Source organism: Sciurus vulgaris (genome assembly GCF_902686455.1).
Source record: "Sciurus vulgaris genome assembly, chromosome: 7".
In the NCBI taxonomy this organism is placed as follows: Eukaryota; Metazoa; Chordata; class Mammalia; order Rodentia; family Sciuridae; genus Sciurus; species Sciurus vulgaris.
The window spans coordinates 103,095,683-103,119,870 of NC_136467.1; the positions used below are offsets into that span (position 1 = coordinate 103,095,683).

The window sequence follows — 24,188 nt, forward strand, 5'->3', positions numbered from 1 at the left end:
AAAGAGTACAGAGAGTACCCAATCTGCTTCACAGAGCACAGAGCTAGGGAAGAGTCTCCTGAGGAATTCTGTTATACCTGCACTGATGTGGGGCTAGCAGAGAATTGCTGTCTGAGCTAGAGACAGCTTGTGGGGAGAAGAGTACCAGAAAGCAGCAAAGGGTAGGATCAGGGGTGCCAAATGCTCCTTGATCCTCTTAGGCATCAATTCTAAGAGTGAAAGCAAAGAAAACTATGTTGGTTCCTTGTACACCCTGTTTAAGTAAAAAATGTAAGCTAAACAGCCAAAAAGAGGAAGAAGAATATATCATTAGGCACTCCAGGAAAAACAACCTGAGGAAAAGAGGAACTATGTTATTTCATAGAACCAAGAAGTATAAGTGTTATAATCTTAAAAAATTCTGATAATGCTAACTGAAAACATAATAATTCAGCTATTTTCCTTATGCACTCCCATCTTCTCTTTGGTCCAAATAATTGATTGTTTTATTTGATTATGTTTTCATTAGAACGACAAAGTTCTTTCGATCTTAAGGTTGCTGATTAGAAATTAGTTCAGGTATGATTCCTATTTTACACTTGTCTTACCCCTAACCCCTTGCCCAAAAGCAACACTGGTAGTGAACTGGCATGTGGCTTGTTTCATTCTCCTACTGGATATCTTAGTGCTACTTACATTTCTTTTTTACAGTTTCATTATTCTACCAGTCCAGACGAAAGTAAAGAGAGTGACTAAGAAATTCTATGATCTAAATCTACCAAATCAAAGACTAAACTTTTGACCTGATTTTGACAGCTAGAAAGTCAGCTTTTTGTGTTGTTTTGTTTTTTTTTTCCAGACATCTGCAGAATTTCTCAGATGGAAATTATTAGGATTTCTGTCCAAAACTCTGAGAAAACTGTTCTGAGCCCTCTGTCCCTATAACATAATTCTAGGGAATTAAATAACATATAATTAATGTTATAATGTTTAACTCCATTTAAGGGCTTTCCTATTTGTAACATTTAAACTACTCAGAACATAATAATGCAATTAAGACATTCATTATCAGCAAAGGGATTATAAATATTATTTAGATTAATCATGATAACCATGACTGTTTTCCATCTGCGGTTTCCCCACTATCCAGATGATTGCTTTTTTTTTTTTTTTCCCCCTATTAGGCCATACCATGGGCCACTGCCATAACCATTAGCTGGTAAAGTTGTACCCACTATGCCATAAAGTAGTGAGCAGCTTAAAGGATCTCAGAGAAAAGATATGAGAAGAATGTTGCAATGACAACAGGAACAGTAAAAATGATCCCAAAAGGAAAGACAGAGATAACTTCTAGCTAACTACTAAGAAGATTGCATGAAAATGTATTTTTATACTATTTTGCATTCTTATTTCATAATGGCCTCTAAGAAACTAGACTTGACTCTAACAGCCAATTATATTTAATTTTCAACAAATGTAATTGATTTTTATTACACAGGTTCCTTCCAAGAATTCTAATAACAACATATAAACTCAAACCAGGTAAATTTCCCTGACAGTTATAGAAATGTGACTTTAAATACCTAAATATTTTCGTCATTTCCATTTTGTCAATTTTGAATAGAAAACACTTTAAAACAGAATACTCTTCCCTGCAGATTTGATGCTATTTAAACGTACTGGAAGACAATGACAATGGTAAAGACTGTGAACAATCTATATAATAGGGTCTTCTCAGCAGAAACAAACATTATGTACAATACATGAGGAATGAAAACTGTGAACATGAATTCCATGCCTATTTTTAGAATTTGTGATGTCGTGATATGTGACTGTGTGTTAAACTCTCAAGCGGAACAACTGCTTTATAGAGGTAAAAAGATAGAAAAGGAAAAAAAAATAAAAAAGGTAGTAAAAGCCAGAATCATAAATTGGCATATTTTCCTGAACATAAAAAAATATATAGTTAAGTAGGGAAAGGGCATAGAGGAGAGTGGGAAGGGAAAGGATGAGGGACGAACTGCAGAATGAAACTGACCGAATTATGCTATGCACCTATGTGAATATATCATGGTGAACTGTGCCTTTATGTATATAGATAAAGCACCAATTAAAAACAATAAATAAGAAGAAGGAAGATCAATAAAGGAGAGGGAGGGGAATAGGGAGAGAGAAAAGGAGTGGGAAAAAGCAAGTACTGGGGACTGAAATGGAGCAAATTATATTCCATGCATGTATGTCAAAATGAACCTCTCAATTATGTATAATTGTAATTTACTAAAAAAAAGCATTAAAATATATATATTACCAAATTAAATGTGTAAGTTTCAAGGAAGTCAAAAATATATAACAGAACTTCATGCAAGGCTAAAATGACAGACTAAAGGAACCTTCAATGACACTGAATCTCTCCCTCTACTGGACCAAGAACATAGCTATTCAAGCTAGGCCAACCTTGTTCTCCCCAAGCTCTACAGTGATGATTTATTCCAGATCTCGTTGTAATGTTCCTTCTCATTGATCCAGATTTGGGATGTTACTCTCCTTTTCCAACACACATCCTTTCTGAGTCACAAAATCTTGAAAGGCCCTGGCCATAAATGAGTTAAAATCTAAGCTTTCAAGTCAGAGACTTTGGTTGCAATCATGGCTCCCCACTCTGCTGACCGTGGTCTAATTACTTAACTATGTGAAATCTAATTTTCTATATCAGGATAAAAAAAAAAAAGGAAAATTAATACTGATCCCATAGTGTTTTTAAGGATCAGCTGAAATACTTTTAGGCAGGTTGTACCACAGACAGGTTGTACCATACCGAATTCATAGTAAAAGTGAAGTGGGAGAGTTGAGATTCAAAGTCAGGCAATTTGTATCCATAGTTCCACGGACCTATACCCCTGCTTCATGCATTTCTGCATTCTGAAGGCACAGTATTAGATTTATATCTGCTTATTCTAATATTTTTTCAAACAAAGTCATCCTATATCTGAAACCTGAATCCCAAAGGGCCTGTTACTCTTTCCACTATGTTCTCTACTAAAAACTCAAGGAGCTGACTTTGTAGTCTACTCCTGTGAGAAAAATGTTAACTTAAACACCAGATGGTTGAGGACAAACTCCTGTAGAGTTCTATTTCTCAGTTTCCCTAAGATGACCCATATTCTTAATGCAAATTTCTTCAAATATGTTCTCTCAAATATAAGATACCTGTATGGACTAGATTGTGTTTGTGTATTTTGTATGTCATATGCATGCATTTTCTTAGCAGACAACACACACTTTAAATTACAGACTGGAGATCATATTTTCCCAATTTATCTATGAGATTGTCATCCTAAACAAAATCAGGAAATTCATCAGAATTCAAACAGTCCACACAGAACAGGTGACCACTTCCTACTGAAGAAGTCCAAGAAAAAGGTTCCTAGGAATCACATTTGCAAATTCTTGGCAGACCCCATTGTTTCCTGTATTCAAATATGGGACACTTGGGAGAGTCACTTAAATCAACAGACACTATAGTTACCAAAGACCATGCTACATATATAGCATTTATCAAATTAAAGCACAAAAGACAGATTAAAAAATCTCTGAACTATTTACTTTCAGGAGTTGAGTCAGCAAAGGAGTTTAAACAGCAATAGTTAGAGAGCGAAAGAAAAACAAAAAGAGAAGTAGCACAGAAACTAATGGTAAACGAACTAAAAGTAGAAGACATTACGGAGCGGTGGAGGGACTTAGGGATATGGAAAGTCTGCTGGCATGGCTTCACCATGTGAACAAAAGAGGCCTATGAGACACACAGGTTAGGAGAGGAACAAGTGAAATTCAGACTGCAGGGTTGAAAGGAAGGAGAAATAAATAGTGACACTTGATGGAAAATTCCTGTTAAAGATAAAAAATGGTTAAAAGGTTAAGAAAGAATGGTAGCATGAGAAGATAAAAGGACAAAGGCAAGTGACTCACTCTAGAGGAATGTCAGGCTGGAAGCAGAGAGGTAACTGTAAATACAAACTAGAGGTGTAAGGAGGAAAGAAACAGAATTGCAGGGGGTTCAAGATCACAGATTTTCTCCCTTCTCCAAAGAAAACACATTAGAAGAAAAAGAAGCAGAAACAAGGTGTTGGAGGAGAATAGATGGGAAGTTTAAAGGAAAGCACCCTGAACATCCTCAATCAGGATGTGTTCAGGGAAGGAGAATGAAGAGGTGCTGTCTTCATATTAAGCCACAGATGGGCAGGCGCTTCCAGCGGGGGTCACCATGCTCCTCCTTGGTCATATCAAGGGAACACAGTGATCCAGGGGTTACAGCAACACAGCAGTTTCTTTAGTAGTAACCAGGAAAAATAAAAGAACTAAGGGACCTTGTCTACAGTATTAGAGTTGAGGGGCATATTTTTACATATGCAACTGATGCATGCATTCTTTGGGCCACATTTTTCTGCAGTGTTATTTTTAACTAATTATTTGGGTCCTCAACTTCTTTGATCTTACCCTAAAAAATAAAACAGTGTGGACACTTGCACTAACGTGAAACTAAGCCCTTGGATATCTGTGACTCTTAACTCTAGGGATTTGGCTGCTGTGAAAGTATGTAAACAAACCCTGAAAACCCTTGATGGAATCCAAATTGGTCTACTTTTACAAAAATATCAAAGGCAGCAGACAAAGCAATCTTTTATTTTGGGAATGAGCTGCGCGGTTTTTCAAATCGGGTTATTAACAACTGAAAAAAAGTATTTGAACACTTAACTTAGAAATAAGAGGACTCAAGGAGTACCTATATTGATTCAACTTGACAATGATTTTGAAGAAAAAAAGATCAATGAATACAAACTAAAAATTTTTAATATTACACTTTCCTAAATCTGTTTTCTGGAATGAAATTATTTTTAAAAAAGCTATGATGAATGATGCTATAAAGTTCTTGTATTTGATTTCATTTATGACTGTTCATGTTCATTTTCATATTGAAAAATGAGACATAATTTTAAGTAAAGTGAGTGTGTAATTAAAACATGTTGACTTCACAAAACCATTCACAAAAAGAGGAAGTTTCAACAAAAGCAAAGCCACCCAACCCTAGGAGTGTCATGTCAGGCTGTTATAAACCTGGTGGCATTGCTCTGGCCAGCAGGAACAAGGCAGTGGCAGAAGGGGTTGCAAGGCACTAGCTGGTTTTAACAGTTAAGTTTAACATAAATAGCTAAAATGTAAAAATTCTTTGTGTATATATATGTTACATATATATTATATATACACTTCACTACTAAATTATACATGGTTGTATGATACATTTTAAAATATACACAAAGAATTTAAGATTTTAAAAGTAGGAACATGTAAACCCTGTTAAATTTCCCTTAGAGTCAAGCACTGAAAAGTGTGTAGTGAGGACTCAAGAGGTCTTTCTCTAAGACGTTAGAAGTGAGGAACAGAGCTGGTTATGTCTCTTCACACATGCACACATCCCTCCATCCTTATAGGGACAGGCTAGCTATACATGCACATATTCCCACATGTAGATAATTTTTAAGAGTATTTTAAACCCAGGGATATAACATATGTGGTTTAGATTTAAAAAAAAAAAAAAGTCTTCACTAGGATAATGTTTGAAATAATAAGTTTCATGATGTGCTCTGCATGGAGAAATGTTGGGAAAGTAAGACACAGAAAGTGAAAAATGAAATATAGAATGGTCTCTACCCATGAGAATATCTGAAATGTTCAAAACATAATAGCCCTGTTTCACTGAATGAGTAAAAGCTGTATTTTAGTAACAGAAATAAACTTAAAAAATCTTTCTGAACATTAAAATATTGGTAGTTTATTATTTCTTTGTATTTTCAACTCCTTTAATACGTGACATGTAATGTTTCTTAAATTCACATGTAGATTTTATAATATTATATTAATTCATTCAAAATGAAACGAAAGAATCTCCTGCTTCAGACCATGATACTTTGTACTAGATCAACACTTCACTGAAAATCATAAGGGCAGAAGAATACTTTAAATAAAATAAATATAGCCAGGACTGTAAGGGCCAAGATCACAGATAAAGTCAGATTTTTTTCAGCCATATTTTTACTCACAATTTCACAGTTGCCAATTCATAGTGCAAGACATTGCAGCCAAACAGTAAACTGTGGCCAAGAGCTTTTCATCAATCTCGAAAGGATAAAGAAGATAATAATTGGAGTCGAGGGCCACCAAGCTAAAAGGAACTAAGGATCCTTAAACAGAGAGAAAAGGAAAGAGTAAGATAAAGTACTACCAAGAATCTGTGCAGTAACTGCCCTTACAGCATTTGCCAAAGTCTGAATTTCTCACTGAACAAAAAGCATGAGAAACCAAACAGAAGAAAGGTTCTAAGAGGGTAAGAAGCTTATGACATTCACACTGGGGAGATAAATATTGTAGTTCAGAGTCTCCCTAAAGAGACTCAAACACACATTTAGGCTTTTAATGAGATCCAAGAAAGGCTATAAGAGATCACAGAAGGGTTACATACACAGAGAATAAATGGAAGCTTGGTCAAGACCACAATTCCAAGGCTAAACCTCATCTCATAAAATCTCATTCCCTTCCTGGAATAAGGTAATCAGTCCTAACTTGAATTGCTAACCCAAAGAAAAGTAAATCCTGTGTAAATCCTCCACTCCTCTTCCTACTAAATATCCAACATTCATTCATAATACTCCAGGCATATGAGAGGACTGAACCAAACCACTAAAAACCAATCAAAAAAAGTAGAGGGAGATAGAAAGAGAAAAAGCACAAAGCCTCCTATGTGTCCTGCTTGTGGATCAATGTTCTCTCCTTCAGATTCCCAGGGTCAACTGTACTAGTATCCATGGTGATTGGGAGAATTCAGTTGGTTGGCATAGTGGCAGCCCAAATGGTCTACCATAGGCAACATACCATGGCGGTTCAAAGTCCAGGTTCTTCTAAGCCCATTGCCTGGGCTCCAATTCCAAGCCCATCATTTCCTACTTCTAAAACTGAGGACAAATCAGTTAACCTTTTTGTTCTTTGCTTCTGAAAGTAGAAGTAACACAATATAAGAGTCTTGGAATAGAAGTCAAAACACCTATCAGTCCTTAAGTATACTAATCAGTTGGGTGACTATGCATGGACTTTTGGACTTTGTCAATTTCCCTCTGCTCATGTGTAAAAAGACAAACCACAGTGCTTTCTTGCTGTTTATTTGGCTATTGGTTTTGTTTTGCAGTAATTGCTCTAGAATTTCAGCCAGTTTAAATATGACTATTATGACTCAGATACTGATTTTTTTTTTTTCGCAATTATGGATTTTCTTCCGTGGCACATATTGGATTGATATTTAGCCAAATGGCAATGTTTTGCCTTTCACATTTATTTACAAGTTTAAAATATTTCCTGTATTTGAATTCATGGGGGGGAAGGGAATAAAAAGGTGATTATTACTAAGAAATTAATATAGCCTAAAGGAAAGTTTTGGCTTATGAAATAAAATATAGACTTACTGTATTTTTCTGATTTTAAAGCATCAGAAGTCAAGTAATTATTTAATAGCTAATACTTATATAAAAATAGTTCTGAAGGTATACAACATGAGATTTTTCATACTATCAGCACAGGTATACCAAGGGGTACAGTAATGGGTAAGAGATAGGTGGAGGCAGCAATGATAAAGGAAAGTATGTTGTCACTGATAATATTTATAGTTGCCAGCATATGCTGCAATAAAGCACAGACAGTCTTCTGGTCAATCTTATTGTTTTTAAATTCCCCACAGAACGGGATCCTCCCTTTATGACCTGCCCTAGGGAAGGCACCCATTGTCCTATTTTGTTATATCATCACATTTCAGTACAGAAAACCAATTATTTTACTATGGGAAAAATCATAAATAAAAAGAAGTCAGGAGGCATTTTTCATATTATATACAACATGTATATATCAAGTATATTACATATTAACCTTCCTTTTCAGAGATTTATATAGAACATTAAGATAAAGACATACCAACAAACTTATATGCACAAATTTCTCTATCCATCTTGTTATCTAATAGGGAAGAAAATTTCTAGCAGCAGTTATTATTTCCACTGGGAATCGTAGTTGAATTTTATTTTCTTAAACCTTTTCTGAATTTTTCCATGTTTTCCACAAGGAATGTTATTTCTCTGATAACAAAAAAGAAAACCTTAGATATATAATACAGATGTCTCTATCATCCTCTGATACCTAATGAGCAAAATGATGGAAAAAATTCAGACCCTTTTTAATACAACAACGACTTGGGTGATGCCAATATACTCACAGTACCCATCTGTATGATCAAAGAATGTCTTTCATATAACAGGTACTTTGTAAACATAACTAGACTTAAGCCTAGTGTATACCATTGAATATTATTATAAAAAAAGAAAAGGCCCCTTCCTTGAGACATAGGACTAAGCAGTTAAGTTTCCCTGTGGTAGTAGTAAACTGAAGATATCTTCATACTCCAAGAAGACACTGGTTTTCTATTGAACTTCAGCTGGTTCCAGCCCATTAGTTTGTTGGTGATCATTACCTCAACACTTGTTATAACCTCTTTTATTTTTCTCAACTTTTAACTAATCAAAACATTAATCTGTCCAAGGACAGTTTTGATGACATCACTGTCACTCAAACACACTTCATGACTTCCCGAACTCCACTTTTAAAATGTTATATCAAAGAACTTCTATAATTTTGCCCCAATCTACCTGTTGCAGCATCCCTTGCCTTTTCTTTTTTTCTACCTGATTGTACTTTTCTCACATTCTCTGCAGTCTGAAATGCTACGATCTCCACCAAATAGCTCCTATTTCTCAAAATTTCACCAAAGCATGTGTGAGGCCCTGAGCTCATTACTAAGGACCCCGAGGAAAAAATTCCCAAAAGCTCTCTTTAAAAAGTGACCTTCTATGTGACACCTTTCTAGTTCTAATATTGTCTTTCACTTCCCTGGCCCAGAACATAGGAACTGTTTAATTTTTGCCTGTATAACTTGCTTGAAAAAATTAAGTGATGGTTCTATTTCTCAGGAGGGCATATATATGATCTTTTTTATCATAGGTCCTGGGTCAGCATCTAGTCACACTATTTACCCATCCCACTGAAACTGAATCTTATACAAGTCATTTCCAACACTCTCTCTTGGTAGGCCCACAAGGTCAGGACTATTCTCCAAGTTCAGTCACTCTGTTCTAATGTGAACCCTTTTCTCTTGAGCTAGACATGTCTGCAGCCCAGGTCACAGAGCCTGAGGTGATGGGTCAGCCACTGTATGGCTGTGGTGAAGTGCTAACTTGAAGGTCCCTTCATCTTAGTTTCCTGTCTTCTTCCTGACCCTAGCTCTCGAGACCTCTAATACCAACTTCAAATGACAAGGTCATCATTACCAATTATTCAAGCCAAACATGTAGGAGACACTTGTATTTTTCAAGTTAATTCACATACTACAATTTACTATATTCAAAATACATCCAAAAGCTGGCTATCACTGCCACTATTCTTACTAAGACATCATCATTCTTCACTTGCATTATTTTAGTAGCCTCTAATATGCTGCTGACTTATGCCTCTACAGTTAATTTTTAATATCACAGCCAGAGGCATCCTTTTAAAATGCAGTATATTTAAAATTGAGCATGCCTCTCTTTTGCCCAAAACTGTCCAGTGGTTCCTAATTTACACAGATCATAAGCCAAGTTCTTCCTAATGGTCCACAGGTTTACAAAGTCTGGCCTTCAGGTTACCGCTCTGAACTCATCATCTACTCATCTCCCCTTTTGCTCTATTGGTTCCACCAATTAACCTCTTTGCTCTTTCTCTAGCAAACAAGAATCCATATTTCTGTCCTATGCCTTCACCTATGTCTGGTCTATTCTGCCCACAAATATATGCATGGCTCATTCCTTTCCTCAAATCTTGGCTCAAATGACACTTTCTTAGGGCCTACTCTGATCACACTATTAAAAATGGCAAATCACCCCCACCACTCCTCCCAATTTCCCTTACCCAACCATATTTGTATTTTGATTTGTTTTCTCCACAGTACTCCTCATTTATCATACTTATTATCTCTCTTCCCCATTTGTGTGTAAGCGCTGGCTGAGAGCTCTGGAGAATGACCAGAACTTAGAACAGTACCTGATATACAATGGGCCACTAAACAAATATTTGCTGGATGAATGAATGGCCTGGGCCATACTTTAAATTCTTAAACCTGGTCAAAGACAGATCTCTCTCAAGGTTGAAGTCAGCAGAGGTCAAAGGACAACTTCATTGTCTGTCTGGTTTTTTCTTCCCACTTCAAATCTCCCTTATATATGAACTCAGAATACCTGTTTCCTTTCAAAGTGCCTCCTGATCATGCGTGCATTCTGGTTGTTGACCTATCTATTTAACATAATCTTCTTCTGGTTCAGGCCAGTTGTATCTGAGTTTTTCAAGATCATCTGAAGAGTGATCAGTTAGGACTCCAGTAACTTATATAAAGGTACACACCACATGATGCATCTGTAGCAACTGTGTAAGAGCAGGCAGAACCCTTTAAATACAAAATGTCAGTCTAGTGTTACAGCTTCTGTTAACTCAACAAGGTTCCCACAGCAAACATCATTACTTAAGTCTCACCAAGAGGACAGACAAGTGAAGGAAACCAACATTCCCATATTCTCATGAAAATGAACTTTGACAAGATGCCCCTAAGTGTCCTGGAGGTCTTGAGCTTATCATCTCTATAATATTTTCAACAAAAATGCCCACCATCAGGGTCAAGTTTCCCTTTTTTGTCCATGTTCCTTCACACACTATTGGATATCACTCCCTTTCCCTTTGCAGTTATTTTTTTCTGGCTTAGACCTTAAAGCACCTGAGATTGAAAAACTATGAAATTCTGTTCCTATGGAATTTAGGTGTTATATAGGCATTATGAATCTCAGTGTTTTATGATAATGTTTTAGATGACAATTAACTTGCATTTCAACAAATTACTCTAGGTCTATCATCAGAAAAATAATTCACATTTCAATAAGTAACTAGTTTTTTATTTAAGCCTGTGACAGGAAAGAAAATGAGCAAACATAAATAATCATAAAAAGCAGGCATTCTACTTTAGAGATTCCTTCAGAGACCTACTTCAGAAGACACAGAGCTAAATTTTGTACCATCGTCAATAAACATTCCCACAGAGTACAAAAGAAAGATTGCATACATCATGTGCAATCAGCACAGACCTATTTTGGGGAAAAAAAAAAAAAAAAAAGACATTTTAAGAACCAAAGAGTAATATTTGAGTAGATAAAATGGTCTTGAAAACATTTCTCTTAGATAAATCATTAAATCATATGCACTCCTAACTAACTCCAATGTTAAATTGTTTCTTTCCCAAGTATTAACTAGAGCTGTGGGTTAATACTATCAAGGGAAAGTTTCTCCTGTCATCTGTAAATAACTCTATTTTATCTATTATAACTCTATATTATTTATTCATTTATTTATTTGTTTGTTTGTTTATTTATTTATTTGGTACTGGGGCCTGAACACAGGGATACTCTACCACTAAGCTACATTCCCAAACCCTTTTTTTTTTTTTTTTTTTCCCCTGGGACAGGGTCTTGCTAAATTACCCAGGTTGGCCTTGAACTTGCAATTTCTCCTGCCTCCTAAGTGCCCGGGATTATACGCCTATGCCACTGTGCCCAGGTAAGTTGCCATTTTAACGTGGAAAATCTGTTGAAAATAAAAGCCACAGTGGATTTTTAGATATTACTTAACAACGTACTCCCTGAAACATATGAAGCTCATAAGTTACTGATGATTTTGATGAGCAACCAAGATGAAGATTTTATACAATTTTTATCTTCATGTTTTATACCTTTCCAAATTTTTGCTTCAACAAAGCATAAACAGGAACACTGTCATCAAAGCATAATTTTGTTAAGTTAAGAAGACTAAGTAGGGCAGGCCATAAGAAATATTTTTCATGGCTTTTGAATTGTATCAGAAATTTTTGGTATGTAATACTTTATGAACTAGAGATACTTAAATGAAGTTTTGACACCAAGACAGCAAGGCTGTAATTAATAACTTCAGAAATTCACAAAACCGGTAATCTTTCATAAATACAGAACTCTTGCTACAATATCTTTATTTTAAAAAACAGTAAATTTTGTCATTTTTAGTGCTGTATGAGAAAAGATGATTTTTTTTCCCTCCTGCTCTGTAAGCACGCCCCGCTCCTTTAGCTTCTGCCAGAGTTATGGATCTTTTCTGATCTTCATATCTTTAGGTAAGAAAGTATAGTTTGGCATTTTTTTCTTCAACATCACTTCTTTCACAAAGGAAGATATTTTTGCACAATCTGAATATAAAATACATAATTGAAGCTATCTTCACAGTAGGTCTTATTTTCAAATGTACTTGTGTTAAATCAATTACTTCCCCGATTTGAATCTTCTAAGCAACAATATTTGAAAAATGTTGTGCTGTTCTGCAACTAATTTACTGTACATAATCATGAAGATACTTTCAGACATATGTTTAGATCTTTTCAGGAGTGTTCATATCACAAATGGCTAGTCATTGTAGCTCGCATTCCTAGTAAGATGCTGTCTTATTAAATCCTGAAGTTGGTAAAATTCTTCTCACCTTAGAAGAAGAAATGCTAATTCAGTGATGAAAAATACAAGCTGATACAAAAATAAGGTTGCAAAAACAAGTTTAATTTGACAGAATTAGGAAATAAAGTAATAGAAATAGGAAAAGCTGGTGGAAGAGGTGGGAAGAGATCTTAGTGCCATCTCTCTAGAATGCTAAATATGTGGCAGGTGTAATGTTGGAAAAGTCAGCCATTTCTTCCAGTGCTCACAAGGATCCTTTGGAGTACTAGCACTTCCCATGTCACACATGGGAAAAATAACTCAGAGGCTGCATTTGCCAAGTCTAATAAATGACCTGGGATTTAAGCTGACTCCAATATTCTGAGCCTTCATATCATTGTAGGATGTCTTTATTAAATAACAGCATTATTTAAATTTGGGTAATTAAAATAAAAAGAGACTATTCCTTTGCCCGTAAAGGTTATCAAGTAAATCAAGGAAGCACAAACTGTCTTACAGGAAGGTTAAAAGTTCTCTTAATGGTATCTTCTTTACTCTCTTTTCCCCTTAAATAAGTGCACTGAAATAAACATACTTAATATCACCAGGGTTACTGATACAGCAAGTGGTGTATCACTGAAATAATGAGGGATGTGTTATCTCTCTGTGTAGTACCAGAAGTTTGGCATAGAGAGATTATTCCCATATAGGCAGAGCAACAGTTGCTAGTACAATTTTTAACAAGTTTTCTCTCTACTCTCTCTCCCCCCTCTCCTCAGTACCTCTCTCTCTCTTTTTCCCTACCTCCTAATCTCCACTAGTCTATCACCCTCCCACCTTCCTTCTCAGGCACAAATACTCAAATGTAACATGCATTAACATATAATGCACTTTTTTTCAGAGAAAAGATTTTCAATTAATATCACAGGATAGTAAGGTCATTAAATCTGACTAGCCAAAATATATTTCCTGGAGGAAACTAATTTTCATTCAAATTCAAAGAATGAAAGGGGAGAGAGATGATCCTGGCCTAATGAAGGCAGTGATGCAAAACACATAAATGACATTTAGCTGGTCAGGACATGGTTGCAAAGTAAAGTGGATGGAAGTAATACAACACCACAATGAAAATCATTCAGATCGCAAACTGATTCACCAAGGAGTAGAACATTATTTTAAGCATGATTAGAGATGTGGATAAAGATGCTAGATTAAAAAAAGAAAGAAAGAAAGAAAATACCAGATGATTACTGCTTCCTATCTTTTATTAATTAATTAAAATACTGAGAGGGACAAAGATTTGTTCAATGCCACTACTTATTGTAGAGCCCTGGTGACCAAGCCTGTAGCTCAGTACTACTTCTATACTACCAGCTGAGAGCCCCCCCCAAAGAGACCCCCCATCATCTATTCACCTCCTCTTTGGCATCTATGGGCCCAATTGCTGGTTCATATTGTCCTGTATTACTAATAACTCCCAAGGCCAAACAGACACACCAAGGAACAGTGACTCAAGGATGAACCTAAGACTTGAATGGGAGTGATGTGGTACTTAGCACCTCAGGAATCGTTCTGCCCTAATTCTCACTAGACTTTCGGTTTTGTGTCTTCTTGATTCCATATTTCGCAAGAGTAAGAGGCACATCTCAGAGAAGACGTCAGGTTAGAATTAGGAAACAGAAATGCAAATAACATTCTGGTTAAATATTACATATTCAATATTCCCATGAAGTTAAAACTTTGTGAATATGTGCCACTGAGTGGCTAGAAAAAATTAATGAAAGATGACTTTTTAAAGTAATTAGAGAGGATGTTTTCATAAGAGGAGTTCATAGTAATTAAGGATATATACATATATCATCTTGGGAACACTTCTTGAGAGACAAGTAATTACCTGGGAAAATTCTTGCAAGATACTTTCAGACTTTAAAAGCAGATCCAAATGCAACTGTCAATCACATAGTAAAAAGTAGAAGGGGTTAAAAAATTGCCAGTAAATCAAAATATGTTGCTTTAGGGCACATGTAAGATAGTATCTATAATTGGATTTTTCAAAGGAAATCTCAAATGAAGTAATCATCAAAAAAGAAAGGAAAAAAAGACAGAGAGAAAAAGTGTTTTCTAAATAACCCTAAGTAAAAACTGACAAAAATATATAAATTTTAAAAATCTGGATTTTTAATTTATAATAAAATCATTTCTAATTACACAAGGAACATGATTCAGAGGTCATATAACTCAAGCTAGAGATAGGATTATACAGTAAAATTAAGAAACAAAATGCTGGCCGTGTAGCTCTATGATGGAGCACATGGACCCTGGGTTCAATTCCCATCAATGAAGTGGGGAAAAAATTAGATATTCTTGGTAGAGACAGAGCAGGAGAGAGTATTATTACTTTTAATCCTTTTTTTAAGGGACTAGAAGAGTAACTTGATGTTTATGATGATCAGACGTCCACTCTTGGGACTGCTAAGCAGATTTTATTTGAATTCTTTTCATTAAGTTTTATTTATTTTTACAATGTGGCATTTATTTTAATAATATGGCATTTATTTTTATAAATGCCTGATCTCAGTTGCAAACAGAGAAGTAAAGTATATCTTGGGTTCTGATTTGCTGGTTTCCTAGCCCCTACTTGTTTGGCCTCTTATCTACAAACAGTTTTACAATGTTGATTACAAAACGAATCTCCTGAGAAATCTATTCTATTCATTAGACTCTGCCTTATTAAACATTTTGTGAAAAAGATCAACCTCTTATATGGTCATGATGATTCACCAAGTTGCCAATAAAGAGAATATATCCTCTGAAAAAGATTTAAAACCTGAAAGTTTATTCTGACGATTAATAGGCTTCCAATGATTATGAGAGATTAAAACCAAATGTGGCTTTCTGCTGAATCCATGGCAGTAAGAAAACCACACTTAATCATTTAAAAGTAATATATTCTGACAAGTTTTTATTCCATACTATTTGCTTTTACTTTCAAAAGTTTACAGGACTTTGTCCGATGTAGGAATAATAATCTGAATTTTTAAAATCTAAGCCAATAATTTCCCTAGAATATTTTATCCTTCAAAATCTTTAAGTACACATAATACCATATGAATAAACTTGCCAAATACTTGAGAAATAAGCTTTTCATGTGTATACAAACAACTTGACTCAATATTTATTGCATCTGGGTAGATACTAGCATATTCCCCCATGCTTTTGAAAAAAAAAGTTGATCTGTTATTATTTCAATTGCAATATAATTTGTAGGATCAAATAATATTTTTAATTCAGATTATATGGATATATGTGTGTGTGTGTGTATACATATATACATAAAAATTGAAATAAAAATAAGATTCTCTTCCCTTCTTTTATGCCACTCTGATTTTATGGAAGAGAGCAGAACACACATTGTTTTACAGTATGGACTTCAATTTCCTCTGTTGCTAAATTAAGCAGGAGTTCTCAGTAGAAAAATGACCAGGTAGAGGATATTACTTTTAGAGGCTTATTAAATACACAGTGCCACATTAGAAGAAAAACACATCAAAAGGTCATAACTAATATTTAGTTGTAAGTGAGTATTAGTCTCAAATGTATGATATCTCCTGAATTATGGTCTACTAGGCATCATAAAAATGCCAACGCCCAAAGACCTAGCTCTGACCTAGGCTGATCTGTGCATACCTACTAAGTAACCTCAGTGTAGTCTTCAACCTGAATGGGTATGTTTCTAATTTTCCCTAATATTGTTGAAATGCCTATTATGTCCCCTACAGATTTTAACAAAGATAAACCCTCAATATGTATTTTGCCTTAGAAATACGCATATACATTCTTGAATTTTCTGTTTTTATAAAGTGCATTGTATACTTGTTTCACAGAGCACAGGATAGTTTTAAAACATACTAAAGATTGAATTCAGAAAATTGAACTGACAGTTTACCTATTCAAAGAACTCTGGTCATCTTCTGTATGCCTGATTCTATAGCTAATTTTTAACAACTGAAATAGATTAGTCCTCTCATTTAAAAAATAGTGCTCAAGGAGTTAACCTAGCTAAGAATTCAGGTTATTTGAGTTCAGAAATCTGGAGGAAAATATCACTTTTATGAAACCTATCTTTGACATTAACTTCGAACACTGTCCTCCAAAACTGATTGTTAGAAATTTGGCTTCCGTGTCTTGCAAACTGTCATGTCATTGAGGACTCAGAGGGCCCTCTATTCCATACTCTAACACTATACTTTTTCAAGCATTTCTGTGTCTTGCTGAGTGGAAGAAGCAATGACCTGTATGTGTACCTCCTAAAGGCCCCTTTCAGAATCTGAGCTTCTGTATCAAAGTCGCTGGTAACTGATATGTACTTTTGTGATTTAAAATCATCTTTTTTTTTTCAAACATTTTAAAACTTTAGTTGTGCTTGGGAAATCTGTTGGATTCTACAAAGTGCTTCCATGGTGCTCTACATAAAAAGAAAAAAAAAAAACCCAAAACAAAACAACTCCCAATAACGTTTACTGATAACAGTATTTCTGCAAATTCTTTTGAGCTCTAAAAAAGGATCTGTGAGACTTATAAGCCCATATAAATATTTGATAAAGAGCACTAAGGCCCTGAAAAGCTAAGTACCTAAGAATCTTACTTTAGAATATTACACATTATCATGTTGATTTTTATATGGTTTCCGTATTAACTCAGAAAACAGATAAGTGAAACTTAGTTTGTATAACAGCATAAACCACATCCAAAGCAACAATCAGTATTTAGTACAGTTTCTAACAGTAAAAACTTTACCAGATCCACCAGTATATTTCTTTTCAAAGATTAAGAAATATTTAAGTGCTTTAGAGACTTACGAAAGTGTCAAATCATCTTATTCCCAGTCCATCTATGGTAGTCTTCAAGGGTAGAAGGCTTCTTGATTACATTATGAAGAGAAGGAAATTTGCCCCTTTAGCAGGGCCCTATTGCCTCTCTCTCAAATATATGCATGATATGGAAGTATAATCTTTCTATATATCCATATGTATACTTGCTGAAAATAATAGCCATGGCTATTATCTATGTATTCACTATGGCTTTTCTACATTTCAAATGTTTTTCATTTCAAAGTAAAAATACCATACCTTTCTTGCTTCTTTTATCATCTTCCGAATAGTTTCCTTTATTGTAAGTAGGTGTGCTCTTGGTGGATGAAAGAGGAGATCTATATAGGGTGCCCCCTAAGAGTCCAGGCATAACATATGGCCAACCTAAATCAAGATTTGGAGCTTCCACATCAGACTCAATGGGCCAGTAAGTCCCTGAAGACGAGGTATCATCATAGGAGTTATCAGTACCATGCGCTGTACTTTGTGCAACCTTCTGAACATTTTTCAAAATATAATTAATTTCTTCCTCAGCTAGGAAGTCTGCAACACGTTCCTTGGCCAGAAATTCTCGGTATGCTTCTTGTCCATGTTCAATCAGGGTATCGACCGCCACTCGATACCATTCCTTATAGTGAGGCTCAATGTAGTTGTCAGATTTACACTCCTCATTCAATGAGGAAAGCATTGATGAGGTCTCCATTCTTGCAAGAATTTGACAGTGGCACTTTCAAATGTCCATTTGCAAGAGGTATCTGAGAGTTTGAAAAGAAGAAAATCAAGATCATTCAGAATTCTGTATTCAAACATTTTGTTATACATGTCAATTACTGTTTTTACATTTACTCATTTATATTACTAGAAGCTTAAACTGACATGTATTTCATATCCAAAGTGACATTAATAGCACTGCAATTCATATATCTATTACATATTACAGTTAAACACATTTCCTAAAAACTGTTATTTGATTTTCCTTTTTCAAGTTATCTCTACTTCCAGTTTCTCATCTAAGACAATACACCTGTCTTCTCAATACACTCAGAAATTCTTAAATCTAGGACCACACAGGGTAGTTATCAGTTTCTACAAGCCCTTTTAAAATAGAATAAAAATACAGTCAATGTCTGACTAGCCATTAGTATAAATCTCTACTGAATACTTGTTATGTGTATAATATATACTAAAAATGTTAAAAGCACGCACACACACACAAAAAGCAAACAAAAAACCTGTCTTCCAGGAATTCACTAATTAGCTGAGGTGGGTGGCAAAATATACACAAAAAAACTGTTAGTTATCATCTTAAAGTCATTTATTGCTAAAAACCAAAATGAACATGCATTCATATTAATTGATTAATTAATGCTTATATTCAATGTTTAAGAATAAACGCAAGTAGAGATAAATATGGAACACAAGAGATATGAATAGCCCTGTGCTATAGGAAGGTTTCAGCTCAACCAAGAGCTATGAGTAAGAGTATGATCAGGTGACAGGAATAAATATTTTCATTCCATGTAAGGCTAAAAACATAAGCAACAGCACAGAACAGAAATAAGCATATACATTAAGAAATTGGGGGAAATCTGGTGTGCTGAATAGGTTTCGTTTACTAGGAGTAGGAGATGAAGTTTAACAGATAAGATGGAGACAAGTATAGAGGGACCAGGAGATCTTCTGAGTTATCAAAACTTACTTTGCAAACAATTAGTCTGGCAGTAGCTGGGAAGTGGAGCAGAGTCACTTAGCTCAAGAGTCAGTGTTCAAACACCCAGTGAGGAAGTAACACAAATATTCAAGAGATGGTTTAAATGAAAAAAAAAAAGAAAGAAAAAATAGAAACAAAAAACAAAAAATCTGAAATATAGTGACTAAACAGTGTACAGGTAGGAAATTTAGGACATCAAAGGTAAATCAGAGATTTAGGAATAAAAATCTTCCTATCTAAACTCATGCTCAATCCCACACAATACTCACAAAATGCTTTTCATTCAATCATTCACTCAGGACTGGACCCTGTGAGATACTGGAGCAGATGTTATCTCAGTCGGATAAAGGACTTCTCAATCTTTTGAAGTCATGATTTCCATTGTGGGGTTCAAACAAGATATAACTCCAGATGTACTACAAGCCTGAAAAGCTGATTTGACAAAAATCAGCAGAAACAGGCTGTCCTCCAAGGGTAAGAGGAGGAATACCTTGTTAGTGTGCAAGCTCTGGTATAGAAAGACAATTTTTCTTTTTATTACCTAATTAAAATTAATTTAATCTATTGACATGCACCAGGGACACATGCTGACACATGTATGAGTTTCTCCATCATTATAGGAGGTGCTAGCTTGTTCCAAACCACATTTCATTCAAGTTCAGTGGTTTTCCACAGGGGAGACTTACCCCAGGGTATAATACCTGGAGATATTTTAAAATATAAATCTTGCAGGGAGGGGCACGACGGGCATCTATTGGACCAGGAATGCTGCTGAACATAGTATGATGCACAGGACAGACACCCACAATTAGGAATTATCTGGCCCAAAATATTAACACTGTCAATGATGAGGGCTTATCACATTGCTCACTTCACGCACATGTGCGATGGTGTTCTGCAAAGGTTCATGTGCTGGAAGCATGGTCCCAGATACAACAGTACTGTGAAGTGTTGGGGTCTGTAGGAGGTGAGGCCTGGGGTAGGTAATTAGAGCACAGTGGCACTACCCTAATGAATGGATTGATGTCTTCCTCCAGAGACTGGGTTACTTCTCTTGAGACTGGATTACATGTTATGGGAGTGAGTTATTTTTGTGGAATTGAATCAATTACCAGGAGAGAGCATTGTTATAAGGTAGGTCAGACCCCCCTCTGCCTCTCTCTCACACAGGCTCCTTCCATACACACTCACTACTTCCTCTTTCCACTGCATCATGAAATGACACAGCATGAGGCCCTCAGCAGAAGCAGGCACTAATGCCATGCTCTTGGACCTTCCAAACTGTGAGCTAAATAACCTCTTTTCTTAATAAAGTAGCAATTTGGGGTATTTTGTGATAGCAATAGAAAATGGACTAAGACAACCTGATATCATACTGATTCATAATATTTCCAACATTCATTGAAGTTCTCCTTTGTACATAATGCTCACTTTTAGCAAAGTTCATGATCATCTGACAGAATCAATCCATATGCTTATTGACCTTCCTAAGATTTAGTAAGGTACAGTTTTCCTTTGATAATGCCATCCCATACTGGGGAAAAAAATGGTTACATAAAAAAATCACATCTATTATTTATTATTTAAAATGGAAGGCAACTACTGGTCATTCATTTTTTAAAAATCCAAGTTTTCTGAGCATTATTTCTTAACTTCTGTATTTTAGTTTTATTATTTCCCATAATATGTAATGTTAAATGCCTGTTATCTATATGGAAGTTAAAATGCATACAATGCTTTAAAAATAGTTTTAATTTATGAACTTTACTTATGTAAATAGTTTGCAACTATAAAAAAATGCATTCTTGAACTACATATAAAATCAAATAGTCAATGCAGGTGCCATGCAGAAAAACACAATATAGGAAAAACATAGCAACTATGAGCAATAAGTTAAGACATTATGTATAAGAGTTAAGAAATAAACACACTTGGTATTGGTCCTGTGGGTAACAATGTACTCTAAGTAATTGTGCAGACATACCCATTTACCACAGAGCTGTTTATAAGAGATTCTTGTGAAGAAAACATCTCCAAACTAATTTTAATAGAGAACAAGAAAGAACAACAGTTGCATACTTTCACTGAAAATTTATACGGCTTATTAAGGACAAAATTAGGTGTGGCTTTAAATTTAGAAAAATAAAGTATCATTTTATTAATACCTATTAAAAATCATAGGTCAGAAATATATTTTCTATTAACAGAGTTAATGTCTAGAGAAAAATAATATAAAAATATAAATAATAAATAATAACATCTCCCTAGGATAAAAAGTTGAGCAGACCACTGGGCTTACTCTACTAATAAAGTGATTCATTCTGGTAGGTCAGAGTCAGGGGGAGAAAACCCTAAAAAGTCATGCCTCAAAAACATTATAAATTGAATTTGATACAGAATTTTTAGGGTCACTTTTGGCAAGTAGAAATTCCAAAACTACATTCTGTAAATATAAATGATATAGAATAAATCATAGAAAAAATTACATTTCAATTCAACAAATATACATTTCAATTCATGGACTGCTCTAAAAAACACTTTGGCAATTTCATTTATAAAATAAATGTGAAACTTCACAAACATTATAGCAATATCATTCTTAGGATTCATTAAAACTTCTATTTCTCAAAAACTTCTCCATGGATCTTCATAGAAACTCTATTTGTAACAGCAAAAACTAGAAACAAGTTAGATATCTCTCAACCAGTGCATATTAAACAGTCGTATATCCATACTGTAACATACCACTCAGGAATAAAACAGCTGCTGATCTGTGCAACAACCTGGATTAACCTAGATTAACCTCCAGAGGCATAGTGATCAAAGACAAACAACAATAACAAAAAGCATAAATCCCTAAAGGTTACATGTTACATGCTCCATTCTTGCAATCACATTAAGTACAGAATAGAGATTGAAAGAATGGACATTTTTTTAAGCTGTCTGTTTTATCTCAACTCCCTAAGGTTTCCCTCCCAGTAATGGGAACAAAGCCCTTAAAGCTGTTCCAGGAAACAGCCCCAAACAGAGAATAAAAGTAAATTGAGCCAGATAGCTAGATAGTGCTCAAACAGTAGGATTACCAGAAACTATTGACCAGAATCTACACCCTGTTGTAAAACATTGTGAAACATGTTGTATGTTATCAGCAAACCCAGACCCCCTTTGAAATTTCCCGGCAGCTTTGTTCCCCATTTTTCCTTTCCCCCCCCTTTTTCCCCCTTTCATGTGCGACCCCTCCCGATGTATGGTTTCTGCCTTTATAAACCTACAAGATTTTCTGCTAGGAACCCGACTCCTCGAGTTGGGTCCCAGCGCGCTGGAATAAACACCTCTTGTGGTTTTCATCAAGTGACGCCTCCTGCGGTTGATTGGGGTTGCCGTCCATCCATGGGACAGAGTTGGGGTTTCCTTTTTGGGGGCCTTACAAGATCAGATTAGTGGTTGCCAAGGAAGAATGGAGGGTTATGGTGGGAGAGAGGTATATAGGGCTACCAAAGGACCACAAAAGCATTTTTGTTGCATTTGACAGTATCAATGATTGACAGTATCAATGCAAATAAACTGGCTGGGATACAGTATTACCATTTTGCAAGATGGTAACAGAATAAAGAATAAAAGGAATCTTTCAGTATTAATATCTCTCAACTCTGAATCTACAATTATCTCAAAATAAAAAGTTTAGCCAGGCACAGTGGTGGCACAGGCTTATAATCCCAGCAGCTCAGGAGACTGAGGCAGGAGGATCGAGAATTCAAAGCGAACCTCAGCAAAACCAAGGGCTAAATAACTCAATGAGACCCTGTCTCTAAATAAAATACAAAATAGGGCTGGGGAGTGGCTCAGTGGTCAAATGCCCCTGTGTTCAATCCCCCAATACCTGCCCCCCAAAAAAGTTTACATAAAATATCATATTAATACCCAACTTCACAAAGCTTGGGGTGGGAGGAGAGAGAGACAGACAGACAGACACAAAATGACTAGCAGAGAGCATGACAGTTTATCTATAGGATGTCAGATTCAAACCCTGCTTCACCAGTTACCATGAAGCTCTCAGATAAAATACCTACTTCAACAAGTCTCAGTTTGGGATAAGAAGGAAGAGTAACAGTCTTCACCTCATTGGATCATTTTATAGGATAAATGAAGAAATACAATTCAGGTGCTTAGCATTTGATATTACTATTATGCGGTTGTAACTATTTTACATTTTCACAATTCGTTACATTATAATTACTATAAAGATACAACACTTTCACAATGTTGTAGTACAACTGCTTTGAAAATAGAAATGTTTGATCAGAAGAGTTTTTTAAGATAAAAAAAGGTAAATTTTTTTTGTGTCATACCCTTAGTAATGGCATATAATTTGAAATGATTTCATCATCTGCAAACGCAATAAAACAAAACTAGTGGCAAGCTTTTTGTTTGTTGTTGCTGTTATTGTTGTTTGTTTGTTTAGTTTCTGGTTTGAGAAGATACACTGAAAAGACTTCTGAAATAACAGGTTAGTGGAAAAATCCTCCAAAGAGAAGCTACAACTTCTTGAATCACAAATAGCCTGAGGCAGGTCTTTGAAAACAATGGTGAAAAGGATCCAAAAGGTGCTAATACTGTTGCAGTCCCTTCCTCAACCTACCGAGGCTGTTTCTCTTCTACTACTGAATAGTATTAAGGATTCTGAATTGTGTCCTCCAGCAAGAAGCATTGAAGTCCTTTACTACCTGTGACACTGACCTTATCTGGGAACAAGGTCTTTACAAATAAAATCAAGTTAAGACGAAATTACAATAAACTAGAAAAAGCACTTCAAATAAGAAAGAAGTCACTTTCATACCAATATAATTCTAGAGTTTATCTACATTGGATGTCATTCAATCCATTTGCTATCCCTAAGCTAAACTCTAGGAATTTCTGGTATCACATGGAAAAGTTCCCAAATAAATGCTCATGACATTAAAACATAATCACTCACTGCCATTTGGAAGTACATATTGAGGTAGGCCC

General features: G+C 35.3%; 1 protein-coding gene across 1 annotated transcript in view; it reads right to left on the minus strand.

The window, feature by feature from the left end:
- FAM83B (family with sequence similarity 83 member B) overlaps window positions 1-18,233 on the minus strand; it is a 60,985-nt gene extending 42,752 nt beyond the window's left edge. The window contains 2 exon segments of the mRNA XM_079148395.1: window positions 17,729-17,815; window positions 17,817-18,233. Coding sequence (XP_079004521.1) covers window positions 17,729-17,815; window positions 17,817-18,173 — 444 coding nt within the window. The 5' untranslated portion in view covers window positions 18,174-18,233.
- Window positions 18,234-24,188: the final 5,955 nt, after the last annotated feature.